We start from the raw sequence: 18,287 nt of genomic DNA, 5'->3' as shown, positions 1-18,287 counted from the left end.
AATGGGGTAGGAGTGAGAAATTACGGCATACATACTCCGGACAAGATTAAAATCTCTGACCAGTGCAGGTAATGTTGAAATCACCCACCTCCACTATAAATCAGCCCAGTCTGAATGGGGCTTCAGTGTCACATATATACCTGATAAATACTTGCTATCTGGGATTAGTGGAAAAAAGTTTTGATTTTTTCCTCATACTGCTGGTTCTCTTGAAAGGAATTCAATGAAACAATGATAGAAGAAAGAAATCCAACATTCAGAGCGTGGTAGAAGTCAATATTATTGATTTCTTACTAAACCCTTGTATTATGAAGGCAAACCTCCCCCTCCTCTTCATATCTTCTCCAGCACCTACTGTATGTCATCTTTATTGGTGCTGTCTGATTTCTGTTCATCTATTAGTTTCTGTTAGTATCAGTTCATTTCTGTTTTTCCATTGTTATTCCTTCAGTTATTTATATACAGCGGAAGCACTGACTCAGCTGTAAATGAATTTTGATTTCCACCACTCAAGCAGCCGTCTGCTGTGCCAAATTTGTGGCTCAGGCATCACTTAATGACACAAACACATCATCACTGTGGTTTCCAGTGGATTTGAGGGGTTGTTACTTCTAATTGCTGGCTACCTTCCTAACTGCCTGGCACCAGACTCTACTTTCATTTGCTCACCCTCTTTTTTTTCTTTCTTTTTCTTTTTTTTTTGTTTTCGCCCTCCTCATGTTTGCATCCGTGTTGCTCCTTTATTATTTCCCCAGTCTTTTCATCCTCTGCTCCTCTTTGATTTATTTCTTTGATTCTCCTCTCTTATTTTTCATCGCCTCAGCTCTCTTCTGTGCACCGCCGTGTGTCATCCGGTAACTGGTGGTTCATTTAGCCATCGTGACAGTCTCATCTTGGCTCATAGCTCATATATCTGTACCTCCCCTGCTGGCAGACTCACTGGGTTCACCCAAATCATTTCCAACATGCAGTGCTAAAAATTTGGACAATCATGTCACTTCCATCAACAAGGAGAGAAGGAGGAGATTTGAGTTATTCTGAAAGCCAATCCTTCAAGAGACAGCTAGCAGGTGTACGAGTTCACACGACAGCTCTGCAACAAAATGCCTCTAAAAATGTACCAGTATCTGTCTCAGCCTCTTGTGTGCCTTCAAAAAGATAACCACACGCACAAACAGCAGGGAGAGAGAAATGTAAAGGTGCTGCGAAGCTCCTTCTTATAGTATACTATTACAAACATCAGGCGTCATTGTTTCTATGCTTGTAGCGTCAATACATTTTAGACATTTCAACATCTGAGCATTTTCTCCTGAAGTTAGTGCTGCAACCTTGTTTCAAAATTTGATAAGAATCTTTACCAGCCCTGATAGCGTTTGGTTGGTATTGTTTTCTCCTTGTGAGTCTGTCTTTGTGTGTCATCATGACAAAATGTGGTGCTGGAGACACCTAGAGTGAGGGAAACTACCACAGAGGTGGCTTTGAGTACTTTGGCAGGTGTTTATATGTCTGTCTGTCTGTCTGTCTATGGACAGATGTTGTCACTGTGATAGTGTCACAACTGTGCAAGATACAGTCATGAAACTTTGCAGGTGTGTAGTTGGGATCAAAATGGAGCTGGGTTGGGTCCAACCCATGAATACTGAGTGCTCATTTATTGACTACTGAGTGCTCATGAGTCAGAACATCGACATATTGACGGGCCTTGCAGTTGGTGTGACCCCATCACAATGTGGTCTCAAGTGTTACCTGCGTGCATGTTAACTAGCAGCGCTCGCAGTGGGAGGAGGCTGTGCTTTGTTTTCAGGAGACACATGTTCCGTCTTCAACGTTCTTGTTCTGAGCACACCATTGGTTCTGTAGACTCACTCCACTTTTGATCTCAGTGAGTAAAGGACGAGAACTCATAATGGTGAATTCTCTGTCCACTCATCTCATTTGAAGAGACTCATCCAGCCTATCTGCCCTCTGTGCTCTGAAAGCCACAGCTATGTAGAACATCTTTGAAGGAGGTTTCCCATTATTAAGACAAGGTTCTATAAATTCAATAATATCTGGCTCAACAAATTATTATTTTGATAATCAGATTTTTTTTAATCTTACAAACAGTCCAACATTTATCTCTATGATGTCCAAATAGTGAATCTACCTCCACATGAAGATGCTTATAATATTTTCATCCTTGTTGAGAGTGAATGACAAACACGAACAGTCACACATCAGGCTGCAGTGTAGTCGGTGCACAGGAACAGGAACAGTTTCTTACCCCAGACAAAAAGAACTGTGAATGCTGATCCTGCCAGGACCCCAGATACCACCCATACACTCCCCTCCTCTCTAGACTGCACTCAATTTGCATATTTTTACCACATACTGTAGCTTCTCCCTCTGCGCTCTTTTTAAATCTGCACAGAAAATGTAGTTGACAGCGTTGTTTCAATCTTTTAATGTTTAAACCGTCTCTTAAAGAAAGTACTGCCTGTTTTATAAATTATATATTTTTGTTGTCTTAATATTGGATGATTTGTTTTTGTTGCCTTGTCGTTTTTGTCAATTTATATTTCAATTTCGTTGTACACCCTGAGGTGTGCACGTCATGAATACAAATCCTCTGCCATGAAGCTGTCCTGCTTATTCATTTTATCTAATACACCCAGAGATATTAAAGAGATAGCTGCTTTGGTTTAAATAAGTTTTGACACCCAATCCTACAGTAACCACATACAAAGTCCAAAAGCTGGTTAGAAATAAGATGAGACACGATGGTTGGGCATTTAAATTATGCCTCACAGAGATTCTACCAAGTTTAACAGGAATCAAATCAGATGAGTTCATTCCAGGGGGAGGATTTTCACCCTCTCAGCCAATAAAATGGCTGCCTGAGGACGTCCTGTGAGCTCATTCTAATTTACTTTGAGTTATCTCCAGACTCTGCAAGTGGACCCAGCTGCACCATCCAGGAAAAGAGGACAGAGACCGAATGAAGACCTGCCGCCCACACTGGAAAGGCCAGCCAGAACCACAGATGGCCTGGCATCACACACACACAGACACTCACACACACTCACACACAGAGATCTTGTTGTATCTATACACTCCTTGCAACTACTATGTGGAAGTCACTACCAAAACTCATCCAGTGCACTTCTCCCTTGCTAATTTCCAAACATACCTCTGTCTGAGTGTAAATGTGTGCATACTTGTACGTCTGTCTTTGTGTGGTCCAGCGTGAGTCTTAAAACCCTGCAGAATGAGAACATTTTGAAACGTGAGGACACCTTGGTTGGTCCTCACAACTTTAAAGGGCTGTTTAGACTTGGTTTAACGGTTCAGGTCGCAGTTCGGTTTGGGTTCGAGTAAGGGGGTAGGGAATGCAGTTTGTCTTCTGATGTTGTAGCTCATCCGCCTCAAGGTTCAACATGTTGTTCATCCTGCTCACCACAGATGTAAAAAGTGGTTATCTAAGTTACCGTAACCAACAGGGTTTCCACAGAGCTGCTGCTCACTGGATGGTTTTTGTTCTTGGCTTCATTCTGAGGAAAAACTCTAGAGACGGTTGTGTTGTGAAGATCCCAGGAGATCAGCAGTTTCAAAAATACACAAACCACCCTCAAGCCGACAGTCTTAATGTGTCTTCACGGGACCAAAATGGAGCGTGATTTAAAGTGAAACCCCACACTTCCTTTAACACAGGAAGGAAGTTCAGGGTCTTTGGGTCATTAGGTCGTTAGTGCTGCATCAAGTTACACCCAAGGGTTGAGGGAGAGGGCAGGGGCAGGCATGCTGGAGCGCCAATTACTTCAAGAGGTCACTGTGGGGTCACCAGTGTGCACTTTCTGCACAACTAGACTGCATTAAGAAAAGGTTGCAAAGGTTGGGAAAGCATATCCGTTCTGACAGCTGCATATGTGTGTGTGTGTGTGTGTGTGTGTGTGTGTGTGTGTGTGTGTGTGTGTGTGTGTGTGTCTAAGGCTTACTTTTAATTCATGAAACATATCACCACCAAACAGAAGAGGGAGAGCGGTGACCTTAAAAAGTCTACACACACCACTCACATAGTTTCTTTATCTGTCTCTTACACATGCAACCGTAGGAATATGTGCAGCGCTGAAAGCCCTCACAGGTACAGTTAACATTTACACACAAACCATTAAACAATCTTCCGCCATCCTCTCTTCTCCCATATAGTCATAAAAGACAGAATATCTTTCCAGCGAGACACATCCATGCACACCGTTTTGGTGGCAGTGCTCCCAGCACTGCTACAGGCTGAATCTCACGGTGTGCGCTCGGGATCCTTCTATAAGTAGGGTGCCGGGTGCTGAGAATGAAGCTGCCATCACAAAAAGCCTGTCACACCCACACACTTAATGAATTTAAACAGAATAGGGTTGAGAAATTGGATGAACAATGGTGGAAAAATCACTTCATCTACTTCATCTCCGGTCTGATTTGAGAGGCAGGTGCGTGGTTAACAATAAAATATGACTCTGAATGCATCTCCTCTTTACAAATGAGAGCGGTTGGCCTTAAGTGACTGTAATTAAAGGTCAGATTCTAACTCCAGCCCCACAGTTACAACTGTCTCTCCTAATTACGCTGCCTGACCTGATGACCTGTTGCACAGCTGCTATTTAACCACTGTGGCACTGTGCTACTAATTTGGAAATGGATCTATCCTGGTGTTTTGAAAAGTCAACAGTCTTTTACTGTGCATGGTCTTATTTTAGTATTTGAAGATATGCACCCGGCTCTTTTAGATGACTGCTAATAGAAGATCTAACACTTCTCACATGTCTGTATTGCAGGGAACAGTCACCGGTGATTGAGTTGCTGAATCCAACAGTGGTGAAAGATGGATTTACATTTACAGTGCATTCACAGAGAATTCAGACCATTTCACTTCTCTCACATATTCTCATGTAGCAGCCTTTGTTTAAATTAATTTTTCCTTTAGTTCCTTTAAAGCATCACTAAGATATTGTGTCCACAAGAAGCGCACATACCGACGGAAAACCCGAATACAATGTGCCTCCGACTCTGGCTGTCGCCGGCGCAGAGGCATAAAAACTGAAACATCACACTGAAGTATTCAGGCCCTTAGCTCAGGTTCCTCTCATTTCTCAAGTGTTTCTGCACCTGGACAGGAGTCCACCTGTGGTGAAGCTGGATTTGGAAAAACACACACCTGTGTATACGAGCTCTCACAGATAACAATGCATATAAGGAAGGAGTTGCCTGCAGAGCTCAGACACAGGACCAGGTCGAGGCTCAGATCTGGCAAAGGCTACAAAAACATTTCTGCTGCACTGAAGGTTCCCAAGAGCACAGTGGCCTCTGAAACTACAGCAACATCCGCAATCTGATATATATTTTGTCCAATTTGCAACATCTGGGCTCCGCATCATATTAATCACTAAACTCAAACTGTTGCCACAAACTGCATTTTGCAAAATGATATTCATTCTTGCTAAATCAGTTAAAAATGAAAAGTAAAAAATATACATATATTTTGATAACAGCTTTTTTTTTCTCCCTGAGAAGCAACTGACTGATTAAAAATGATTGACAATTTGGTGACATTTTGCCAAAAGTTACACTACATAAGATCATTAACACTGATCTCATTTCTGCGTGTGTTTGAAACCAGAGCCAGGGGATGATTAGCTTAGCTTAGCATGGAGACAGGAAGCAGATAGCCTAAAGTCATGGATCGCGAATGCATGTTGTGAGCCAGAACAGTGAGTTAGGTTGCTCTGTGTAAGGCCCACGTTGTGTGTCCCTGCTCTGCTCCTCAGGCAGCGCAGAAAGGCCCCTCCTGCCCCTCAGATGAATATAATTCAGAGAACAACTTCCATGCACAAAATGTTGTGGACAAATAAAGTGATTCTACTTGCATATTCAGAAGAACAAAGATCTTTCCTCTACACAGCTGATGGATGAAAAGAAAATGATTCTGAATATTTTGACTTTTCGGAGAGCTCGACTCAGAAATATGAGTCATGACTTTTTCATTGCAGAGGAAACGTTACCAGATATGAATACAGATCTCCAGAATAAACAGCCAGGGTGGAAGGCAGCGGAAACACCTGGCAGCATTTAGTGTAACTAAATGATATTTTCTGCCAAGAAACATTCTGTTTGAGGAACGATTTCTTCATCAAAGCTGCAGCACAGTTCAGTAAAGACTCCTTGAACCAAATATCATCTGAAATGTGAGACGGAGATCAGCAGAGAGGCACAGTGGGGAAAAAGAAATAAGTCTGTAAAGTGGTAAGGAGAGAACAGGAGGTATTACAACAAGCTGGTGCTGATTGAGAGCGAAAACCTCTTCCCCCCACAGACAACACCACCTTTGGAAAATACAAACTGTAGATACAGCTGAACATACACTTTTCACACAGCAGCTGTCTCCACAGTAACAGACGTATGAGATGAGCCCGGCTTGACAGGGGGAACGTGTGTGTAATCCGTGTGTTTGTGCATGTTTGTCACTCATGCACTAACACTTTGCCTGACTAGATGAGAAGCACTTTATTTTTCAGTAACCAGCAAATTCACCGGAAGTGGCCTAAAGTAACACATTAATACTGCAGCATGCTGCTGCCAACATCACAAAAAAATTTTGCTCAGTTTCTCATCATGATGAGGAATTTGTTTTTATTTTTATTTTACAAGATAATTTTCCTGACGTAACGATTTATTTTTCATGATATTATGACATAGTTTCCTGTTGTTGTACTAGACACCACATTATTCTGTTATTGCAGAAACACTTCATCTTGCCATCACAAAGGTTGCTTGTTATTTCACATAACGGACTTTTCTCAGTGTGACATGTTGATATGTAGTTATAGTCAGAAAAACTTCCATGTGGTGTTAAAATGAGAAGATTGACAACATCAGCTGGAATAAACTGACTAGTTTAAATTCAATTTAGGTCTCATTTGATGTTTGGACCACAAGCTAAGTGCCATCTATTCATCACTGTATCTGTATAACTTATCTGTCCAAGGCCACAGGGGCTGGAGCCTGTCCCAGGGCGATTAATCAATATCAAAATCACAATATTCATATAAAAGTGCAACATCCAAGTCGCAGGAGCTTCATTTTTCTATTGCTAAAGGGAAAATGTGTCTCAATATACCATACATGAACCAATGTGGTGCTGCAGAGATGCCCCGGCCTATAAATCATTTTCTCCAAATGTAAGGGAACATGACTGTCTGGTTCAACAAAAAAATTACATCGCCCTCATTTTTACATTTTTGTCAGTGAAAATGTAACTGACCACTCCAATTGAAAATATGCGTCTTAGTATTCGCAATATGATTTTTTTTTACATATTGTTCAGCCCTACAGGGTGACATTTGTGGGTACAAAACTACATACAGCCATAACACACACTCCCTGCCACATGTTAGTGTGTACGCTACAGGATTGCTCTTACAGTGAGTCTATGAGCAATGATGGACCTGTTTCCCATTTTAACTTCATGTGGGGGTTTCCTGTTACTATGACAACCTATCGACTTATCACGCCATAAAAAGAAAAGTTTGTTTTGACGAGTTCCGTTGGTTGTGTGAAATAACGAGAAGCTCTGAGACTGAATGAGATGAAGTGATCCGTTTGTTAGAACAAGATTCTTCAGGTTTCTATAAAAACATGTCAAATATCTTCTTCTGTGGTGAAAAGGATCTTGTAACGTCTCATTCTAACAAGGAGCTGAGCTGATTTTTTGTAGTGATAGGGGCAGCAACACACTGTTATACAGTAAGAGCTGAAGAATTTCTACTTTTATTGAAAACGGTAGAAATTCTTTAGCTGAAGCATTTCCTCCCAAGTGATGCTATCTCTACGTATTTCCCACATACAGAGGCCTGACTGCACTGACCCTTTCAGCACACAAGCCTTTAATGAACCTCTTATTAAGATCCCACTGGGATCTGAGAGCGTAGTGATTAATGGCTCCTTAACTGCTCATTGTGCTCTTTAGTGGAAAAACTCAAAGACTCATTATGATTAAAAGAGAAAGATTTAAAGACTGTCTCAAAGTTATCAGTGAGCATCACGGTTTATGCTTTCAAAAGGCATCCAAACATCCAAACAGGAGGAACACTGAGTGAAAAAGTGTGGCAGACTTACAGTATGTTAAAGACTAATCTTGATGTGTTTCAAAGTTTTAAGTTATCTATATCATACAGGTAAAAAAAAAAAATGAAGCAGTTGAGGATGAGCACAGTCTCTGTCAGGAGGAACTCCTTTTTTGTGCCATTCATGAATCAGATCATTTAAAGGCAGAACCTGAGCACGAGACTGACAAAGCCATTCGGACTGCGTACCAGAAGACATGCAGTCTGAGGGTTATAAACGCACTAGTAGTTTTCCAGGCCAAATTTGGGAGGCCAGAAAATCTCACTCAGCTGGAAAGGTTGTTGGTATTCTGCTGCTGCGGCCACGACTGCAGAGAAGGAAAGAGGTGCTACAACCTCAATTAGCTGATGGATGTTTTGGTTTGTACAGAAACAAAACCGCTTCAGCTGAGGAACACACTGACAATCACACGGCACGTCAGGGTGACACTTTTACCTGATCAATGATATGAACTAAATGCGACTATAACTGTAATTTACAGCACTGTTATATATTCTACTACTATAGATACTGGGCAGGAATTAACTGACACCCTAATGTGATTTTTACTTTTTTCCTTAGTTTCTATTTCCTGTAATTCATTTTGCTCATTGATGCTATACCCATAATGCAATTTGCATTACTGTAGATTTGGGATTATAATTTCAGAGTAGATTACCTGGTTAAAATAAGAGTTGATGAAGACGAGCCTGTCGAACCCAGCTTTGTCTCCACAACGCAGGTCTACAGCGAGACCGGAACCCAGGCTACACTTGCACCCCCCAAAGTATTAAAGTGTTGGTAAAATGAACAACACAGAACAACAACAGCTTGGTTGTTGCCAGAGGAAAGATAGGGAGGTTGTGTTCATCCTGATGGGATCATGATTATCCAATGGAAATTCCATAGTTAGTTAGCAGGCAGCAAAAAATGCACTGTTTACAATGAAAGTTTAGCCTGATGGTGGTGATAGAAAGTTAGAAAACCTTGGCCGTCATCCTTTGGAGGCCTTGAATATCTATCTCAAATTTCATGCTAATTTATCCGATATCTGTGGGGTATCTTACTCTGGACCAAAGTGAGGGACATAGATAATTAATGTAAGATCTACCCCATTTCCAATTAAATCAGAGGTTTACAGACATTTCCAAACTTGTTCATACTTATCTAACAAAAAATGCTATATTTCAGAAGCTGCAACTGCCACTGTACCTTTCCTGATGTAACCATAGGGTTTTTATTGGAGCCCGCAGGATGTTACCAGCTCTAACACTTCAAATGAAGCATATGAGAGCTGACAAGCATCAGGAGGCAGCAGAGTTCATGGGAAATGTGGTTCTTTTTTAGCCGCTTGTCACTATCTTGTGCTTACCTGCAGTGAGAAGACGCAGTGCAGGCAGAGGGCAACCATCACGACGGCCAGCAGCACAGTGGCCACGTTGCGTACGTCGCCCACCGCCTCCACCAGGGGAATGCTGCCCACCTGCCAGTCATAGCACAGCACGATGGGGGCCAGCAGCAGCCAGGCATTAAAGGACAGCAGGTAGGAGTAGGTCAATATCCTGGGGAGAGGAGGCGAGGAGAGGAGGATGAGGATGAGGGGAAAAAGGATGGAGGGTAGAGGAGAATGGTAATGGAGAAGAAGGAGCAGAAGAGAGAAGAGAAAGAAGACTATGAGTGATATCTTAATTATATATATATATATATAATCAGTCATTATAGTCATCCTGTTTATCTCAATCCTAAAGTGTTTGGCAGTTTACCTGAGGATAAACGAATAGGTGGTTGTTCAAAGTTAAATATTGATCAGGAGTAATTCTCTAACCTGACATTTAGAGCTCAGTCACAGAGTGTGCAGAATGCTAAAAGCCTGCGTGGTGCTGATGCTGCCTTTGCTTTTGCTGTGTTTGCTTTTGTGTTTGTCTTTTATTCCCTTCTCTACATTTCTCTTAGTGGGTTTGAGACCTGGATGGCTGTCTGGAATATTGATCTGCCCCACACCACACCATGGCAGCTATCTGCTTCTATCAAAGCAGCCAGGACGGCGTCAGACCGAGACACACTTGGTGGGACAAGAGGAGCCAGAGAAGGTGAAAAAATGAGGAATGAGGAAGGGGCAGAAAGAGCTATAGCTTCAGAATGCCCGACAGCAGACACACACACACACACTTGTACTTCTATCTTTGTGAGGACACTCATTGACATAATGCATTCCCTAGCCACTTACCCTAATCTTAACCATCACACCTGAGTGCCTAACCCTAACCCTGACCCTGATCTTAACCTAAACCTAATTCTAACCATAACTCTAAAACCAAGTCTTAACCCTCAAAATGTGATTTGAAGGTGTCTCAAAAAGTGAGGACCGGCCAAAATGTCCTCACTTTCCCAAAATGTCCTCACTCTGTTAGTAAAATACTTTTTTTGGTCCTTACTATGTAGCAAGTACAAGTACACACACACACACACACACACGAGCACATACAAAAGCGTTTTCACATTCATGCTAGACCCAAAAAAGGAGATGTAAAACTACACTGAGATGATTTTTGGTTCTTAAAAGACACTTTAAATAAAGCGCAGGAAAAGTGTCAAATATGGGACCTTTAAAAATGGAGGAATTTTCCAACCTTGTCTAGAAAACAGGTTTTCAAATTAGTTTATATTTAGTTTAACACTAACACACATAGGCCTATTTGTGAACCACTGTGACAATGGAAAAAAGGAGCGAGTGAGACCTGATAAAAGCTTATCCTTTTGCAAACCTATCACCTAGAAATTATGTTTACATACAACTAATTTGCAACAGCAAATATGTTTTAAAAGGAAATGTGATGCTGAACAGATGTTTCATATTGAAATGAAATGTTGTTAATCAATAATCAGTTAAATGTTCACTGATGTGCCTCATTTGTTTACTGTCAAAATATCTGATGTTCATGAGCAACATCCACTTGTAGTGACTTCATCTTTATTAAACTGTTTAATGGTTCTGTGAAGACTTTAGTACTTAGTTAAGGTTAAGGAAAGATTATGGGCTGGGTTAATATAGAAAAAGTTCACAGTGACTTCAGACACAACCTATTTACTTAAATTACATAATAACCTTATCCAACGAGCTGTTGTCAGCTAAACCACAGACAAAAGAAGTAGTCGAGGTAAAGTAGTTTGGGCCGATCCAGGCAGCAAATGTGACAAAACTGGTGCTTTTCTGAGGAGCTGACACCAGAGCGTTGGTGAAAGAATGATCTTTGGTGTCAGATGTGAATGTCTGTCTATCGACTCCAGGTCAATGAGTTTGACCTCAAAGAATTGTCTGATAACGGTCAAAGGTCAAAGGCCATTGAGAGACCATCGTTGCACAAAGACATAGGTAACGATCTTCGTTAATATACGACCACCTGACATCACCTGACCGAAGCTGTGGGATGTGGTTGAAAGCTCTGAAAAGGTGGTTAGCGCCATCTTCATTCCTTTCCCGCAACTGACTTTCAGCAACTCCTATGTCAACCCCCCCCCCCCACTCTGGATCCACCAAAACAAGGTTGCCACACAAAAGACGGAGAGCTTAAGTCCTCATTGATTCTGACAGAGGCTGTGTTGGACAGAATTCTGAACAGGAATTTTTTGACGACCAGCCGCAGGTTAGGGCATCGATATCCTCCAGGACGAGCTCAACGTGGCAGTGAAGCCACCTGCTGACGTGGCAGGAGGCGGGGATCACAGGCCAAATCCCCTCTGAACTCGGCAATGAAAACATCCTATGAAGACTAAAAGAAGATAGCGCTGCTCCTCCCTCTTCTTCCTCCCTCTGCTGCCTCCCTTTGTTCTCCTGACTTGTGCTCAGATTGGCTATTAAAGAGACGGCTGCAGAGACACAGGACACAATGTCTGAAATAAACACAGGCTCACAAAGAGCTGCAGAGGACTTGCAGAGGTTGCCACAGGCTCTCTCTCCCTCTCTCTCTCTCTCTCTCTCTCTCACACACACACACGCAAACACACACACACACAAACGTAAGTCAGCCCTCCAATGTGGTGCTGACATGCAGCAGAATGTTCTCCACCTGCTGTCATCTGATGGGTCAGGGTCATAAATTCAATTCCCTTTTCCCCACTTTGTAAGGCCTCCAACCACAAATGATCACTCTCTCTCTCTCTCTCTCTCTCTCTCTCTCGCTCTCTCTCACACACACACACACACACACGTCGACAGAGGCGCACAGATAGGAGAAGAAACATAAGGCTAGAAGGAAAATAGTAGTGCGGGATCAGGGAGCAGAAAGAGAAAATGAGTCATTTGTCAGGTGGTGTGTGGGCGTTCTGCTCCTCTGAGTCTGCACTGATGGGAAGGGGATCCGGGTTTCAGGTGTGACTGGAGCCCTCTCAGCTGTTCTACATCTTCTCACAAACACACACACACACACACACATACACACTTGCAGCTATACAAAAAAGGCACCTCACAGTGCAAAAATGTCAAGTAATTGAAGGGGTTGAAGGAAAAAAGTATTCAGAAAACAGTCTCACCAAAATCAGACATTAATTGGTTTTATTCTACAAAAAGAAATGTCTTATTGATTAAATATTTGATCATGTTTCAAACAAGAGAACAGAATAAGCAACATACATACATGTAGTATCCAACAAAACTGAGAACATCCCTGTGCGATATAACTCAAACGTTCAACGATTCAAGATTACACCATCTTATAAGAGTCATGTTGCTCATAAGATGAGGTGCAGAGTATTTGATCTGTAGAAGTAATAACAGACAGGTTGGATAGACTACATTAAAAATACAGGCACTTAAGTCCAACCTCAGTGCAACAAAAGTCAGTTTACCTGACTGCAACAAAAAGTGATCACACCTGTGTTTCCAGTGGAGGTAAAGTGCACGACCGAGGTCGTTAAAGAAGCTGTGGACGCTGCAGCTTCCTCAGTTGAGTCTAAACCAGAGTGGGAGACTTGACAGAGATGGAGCGGGAACAAGAGCACCATGACCAGAGGCTGGAGCACAGCTGCAGCAGTGGTTAGGAGGACCGGGAAGAGTCCTGCTACCAAACGGAGGGAGACAGTTCAATATTTACACAGCCTTGGATTTCAAAGCAGATGGGTAAAAGCGCCTGACTTGGCACGAGCAAGATCAAACTTAGCCAGGGAACATGAAAAGGCGCCTGCTGGGATGTTGGCGGCGCTCTCTTAGTTTGGATGATACTGTAATAAGTTAGTTTGGATCAGATGTGGTCTAGCATGTTTGGTGTGGACCTGACCAGGACCGCCACAGTGACTGCAGAGTACTGAGGGCGCAGATATGAGGCTGCATGAGCGTAAAAGCTGTCAGGGAGATGACATTTTACGTGGATGTGATAGACGACCGCGAGATGTCGGAGAAAAATGTCTCCGACAGAAAAGCTTTGGAGCAGAAACAAAACCTGAGCAGCTGAACAGAAACATGTGTGAAGAAGCTGGATAGGTCTGGTGTCATGCATCACCAGGATCAAATCTGTCTTCAAAAATAAAGCTGGAAATACAAGATATATAAAAAATAGAAGAATGGAAACTCAAAAATGAAGGTGAACTGACTTTTGCTGCAGTTGGTTCTTTAATACGATGATTTCATTATAGATTAATTAGTTAGACATTTCTGTTTTCCACAGTAATTGGCTTCATTCTGGGCTGATAACACGTCAGAGTGTATTGAAGTGGAACGCAATTTCCCAATTATTTAACATTTTAGAGATATTGACCAGGGGTTCTGCTCAGTTTTGTTGTGTACTGTTAACACAAACACATTGATCTCTCAGGTGGTTGTGATCTGCATGATGAAGAGTCAACCTACTCTCAGACCTGACCAATCAGAGCACAGCTGGATAACACCGTCTGATCCCCCACACAGGGGACAAAGAATATTAAATATAATGTGCGAGGACATAGGAGAGATAAATCATAGATTCAGTAAAAAGTTACACATGGATCAGATAAAACATCCACAAAGGAGGTTTTACGCACTGATAATCACACAGTGTTTATCAGTTATAGACTGAACATGAGGCCTCGATGTCCTGCTGTTGATCTCAGATGATAAATCAGACCAGGGGCCTTTGTCACAGGTTATTCTTCTTCTCTGCTGTTCGACTATGTGCCACCAATTAAAGCCAAAAACATAAAGAAGTGATATCTCAGTGATGTTGTGTTGTGATTGGTTGGTTTCGTAAAGTGTGTTTCATCTCATCAACTTCATCATGGAAAACAAATTCAGGGACAAATATGTTTCATCATCATAGTTTTGGTTGCACTAGCATGCACACAGACAGACAGACAGACAGACAGACACACACACACACACACACACCTGACCATCAGAGAAAAAGGTCTAAAAGGTCAGAAGTTAGCCCGATATAAACCATCACACATAGACATATAGACAGTTTATGTTTGTGAGCGTGTGTGTGTGTGTGTGTGTGTGTGTGTTTGTGTGCTGGTGGTTACAGCACAGTTCAGACTGCAGTGGATGATGAGGATGAAATGTGACACACCAACCACATCAAATACAGTCACTGTAATCCATCACTCAGAACTTGTCATCACACACACACACACACACACACACACACTGGACAGAAAAGACACAAAAAAAATGACAGGCAGAGCGACAGAGAGACTTGAGGGGTTTTATAAATTGATTTATCTCTTTCTTTCTCCTCTCTCTCTCTCTCTCACACACACACACACACACACACACACACAGACTCACACACATGCGCGTGTATAAACAGAGCAGAGTAATGACAGTCAGGATGCTGCTGTGATGAGTTATAAATGGACTGACAGTGAAACACTAACATGATGGATCATCACTGTTACATTTCAAATGAAGGTGGAATGCATAAATACACACATACACTCTCTCTATGTCACACACACACAAACTCACACACACACACACACACAGAGGTCGAGGCTCCTGCTCACACAGATGTCTAACAGTGTCTCAGTGCAACAGCATTCAAGGTTTACGTTTACCTCTACACACACTGTCAATGTCGAATGACAAAGAGCAGGATGGAGTGAGGCCAGACAGACAGACAGACCTGACGGACAGACAGACAGACAGACAGACAGACAGACAGACAGACAGACCTGACGGACGGACAGACAGACAGTCCTGATGGACAGACAGGCAGACCTGACGGACGGACAGACAGACAGACAGACAGACAGACAGACAGACAGGCAGACCTGACGGACGGACAGACAGACAGACAGACAGACAGACAGACCTGATGGACAGACAGGCAGACCTGACGGACAGACAGACAGACAGACAGACAGACCTGATGGACAGACAGGCAGACAGACAGACCTGATGGACAGACAGACAGACATACAGACAGACAGACAGACCTGAGGGGCAGTGAGACAAACAGACAGGGACATGAACAGAGACATAGACAGACACACACAGACAGACAGACAGACAGACAGATAGAGACACTGACAGACAGACAGACAGAGAGACAGATACAGATGGACAGAGACAGACAGACAGAAAGAGACAGAGAGACAGCCAGAAGGAGACAGACAGACAGACAGAGATGGACAGACAGACAGATACAGATGGACAGAGACAGACAGACAGAAAGAGACAGAGAGACAGCCAGAAAGAGACAGACAGACAGACAGAGACGGACAGACGGGTGGTAAAGACACTGGAGGCTCAGCCTGACATCAGGGAGCAGAAATAATGAGATGGGAAAATGAAGGTGAGCAGGAAGGACAGACAGGATATGTGAATCCGCTGTAAATTTCCCAGGTGGCCGAGGGAGAGGAGAGCTATTTTTCACTGCTGCTGTGCTAATGACAGATTATATACTGACTCACCGACAACGACAAACACCGACACCGCCGGGAGGACCGCCAGACCTCGCTACTGTCGCTGGTACCCACAATCCCTCACACTAACTCATTTCTAACCCCTACTGACTCATCAGCGGCTCCAGAGCAGCTCAGTATTTAACTCCTCTCTCGTTCAGCACGGTGACTGAGGGAGTAGTAGAGACTGAACTACATTTCCTGACACAGTTTCACAAATGTAGAAATATTAGAGAGGAATTCTTCACACAGTGTGAAAAAATAAGCCCCGAATTTAAAAGTTGAACAGACAGGAAGGTATTACAAATTAGTCTGGGAGAAAAGAAAGAATGTGCAGTGCTGGCTGTTAATATGTCACTTCCTGTCACAACAGAAGACAACTAGATAAACCAAATGTACCCACCACCACGTCTCCTCTTCTTTATTTATTGGATAACTGCTTTACTTATGCATATGTATATATGAGGCTATACATGCGTATGTGTATGTGTATATAATTTCATTGCTTTATTCTTTTCTTTATTTCATTACCTATTTTATTCTATTAATCATTATAATTATATTGTGTCTTAATGTATATATATATATATATATATATATATATATATATATATATATATATATATATATATATATATATATATATATATATATATAAAACACTAAAAAAAGCTGTCTGTTAATTACTTAATTAAACACTTTTAATGATACTGGTCATTAAAAAATCAATTAATCAAATCACTGTTTCAGCCTTTGTGTTAATAGCTGATTACTGTAGTAAAAGGTGATTTTATCGGTGCCCTCCAACCCTGTTTGTAATGTGTAAGGTGAAAATTCAATTACACTTGAACCTTTCTGATTCTTATTAGTTTGGTAAGATTCACAGAAACAACAGCAATACAGAAATATGAATCTGTGCAAACTGAACTCTCAGTAATGTTATAATAATTTATATTATTTTGTATTCTGTTTGCATATTAATGCCAACGCCTGGAGGCAAAACAGGCACTTTAGGTATTCACTGATAGCAAAATGCCATACAATGTTATCTCAGTAATTGAATTTGTATGAAAATTTGTTAACAACCCCCGTTTAAAATATACTTTAAAGAATAACTGAATTGAGTTGATAAATTACATGTACAGCCATTTTCTTACACTAACTGTTGATTCTGGTTATCTTCCTTTTTCCAGAGGAAATCCAGTAGTTCTGTCCACTGTAGTAAAAGAATCTGTGAAAAATCTCTGACGTACTCTGAGACACTCAGGTTCAAATGCATGTTTGAACACTGTGCATGGTGAAAACATGGTGTTAAAGTTATTATATGACTGTATTCCACATTAAAATGTCTAAAAACAACTAGACCTATGCTGTATTTTACTTTCATTATTTCAAATCTTTCCATCAATTCTCAAACCTGGAGAAATCTGTGATTTTGTCAGTTGATCACCTGTAAATGCATCATATCCGCTATGTGTATGTGTTGTATAGTTTTCTGCCAGGAGCACAAAATGGACTTTTATCCAATTTTAAGCTACATTTTAAAATACACTTTTTTCATTTTGATTTCCATCAACTATGTATTTTAACCAGATGAAGGATTTTAATCAGCAGATATCTGGATCTTAAGTTATCAGAGAAACAGCTCAGCTCCCAGCTGCTCCCTGAAGTCCTGTGACTTGTTTTCCCTTTCATCTTCTTTCTTTGTGTACATGTGCGTGTGTGTGTACGAGACACTCACCTGGTAGGCAGGTGAGGCGAGAAGGAGGCGGGGTTGTCCTGTTCAGAGAAGAGAGGCATGGATCCTCCCATCAGCCACAGCCTGACTGACATAATGATCACCACCTGGAGGAGGAGGGAGGGGGGGGCACCTCACCATGAAGTATTCCAGTGGAACAAATAAACGAAATGATTTGGAAGCCAATACTGAAGGAAATCTTACATAAGGTGAACAGAACAACACATGAATGCACCAATAAGTAATCAACAGCTCACTGAAATGAAACCAACTGCTCCCTGGAAGGAAGGAAAACCATGTTCATCAGGCTTAAAATCTATGTTTCATTCATGACAGCAATGTGAAGTATTCACAGTCTGTAAACAATTGACCAACATGTGGAGAACTACCAGTTTGATACTTCTCAGAGTAAAAACAAAAGTACTCACATAGCAGGAGATGATGGAGGCTCGTTTGATGAAGGGGCTGCAGATGTAGAGGAGGTCCCTGAGTCTGGAGCCAGACAGGTGACTGAGGGACACACAGACAGACAGACAGACAGACA

At 41.9% G+C, this 18,287-nt stretch overlaps 1 protein-coding gene across 1 annotated transcript in view; it reads right to left on the bottom strand.

Moving 5' to 3' along the window:
- tmtc1 (transmembrane O-mannosyltransferase targeting cadherins 1) overlaps positions 1-18,287 on the bottom strand; it is a 147,079-nt gene that overhangs the window by 43,726 nt on the left and 85,066 nt on the right. Inside the window, exons 5-7 of the mRNA XM_071501868.1 lie at positions 18,172-18,253; positions 17,747-17,850; positions 9,503-9,692 (exon numbers count right to left, since the gene is read on the bottom strand). Of these exons, the coding sequence (XP_071357969.1) occupies positions 9,503-9,692; positions 17,747-17,850; positions 18,172-18,253 (376 nt within the window). The remainder of the gene's footprint in view (positions 1-9,502; positions 9,693-17,746; positions 17,851-18,171; positions 18,254-18,287) is intronic.

This window comes from Trachinotus anak, unplaced genomic scaffold (assembly GCF_046630095.1).
Source record: "Trachinotus anak isolate AG129_WGS33_773 ecotype Australia unplaced genomic scaffold, CSIRO_AGI_Tana_v1 ptg000018l, whole genome shotgun sequence".
Classification (NCBI taxonomy): Eukaryota; Metazoa; Chordata; class Actinopteri; order Carangiformes; family Carangidae; genus Trachinotus; species Trachinotus anak.
The sequence above is the reverse complement of the archived record's forward strand: the minus strand, read 5'-3'. Positions and strand labels throughout refer to the sequence as shown.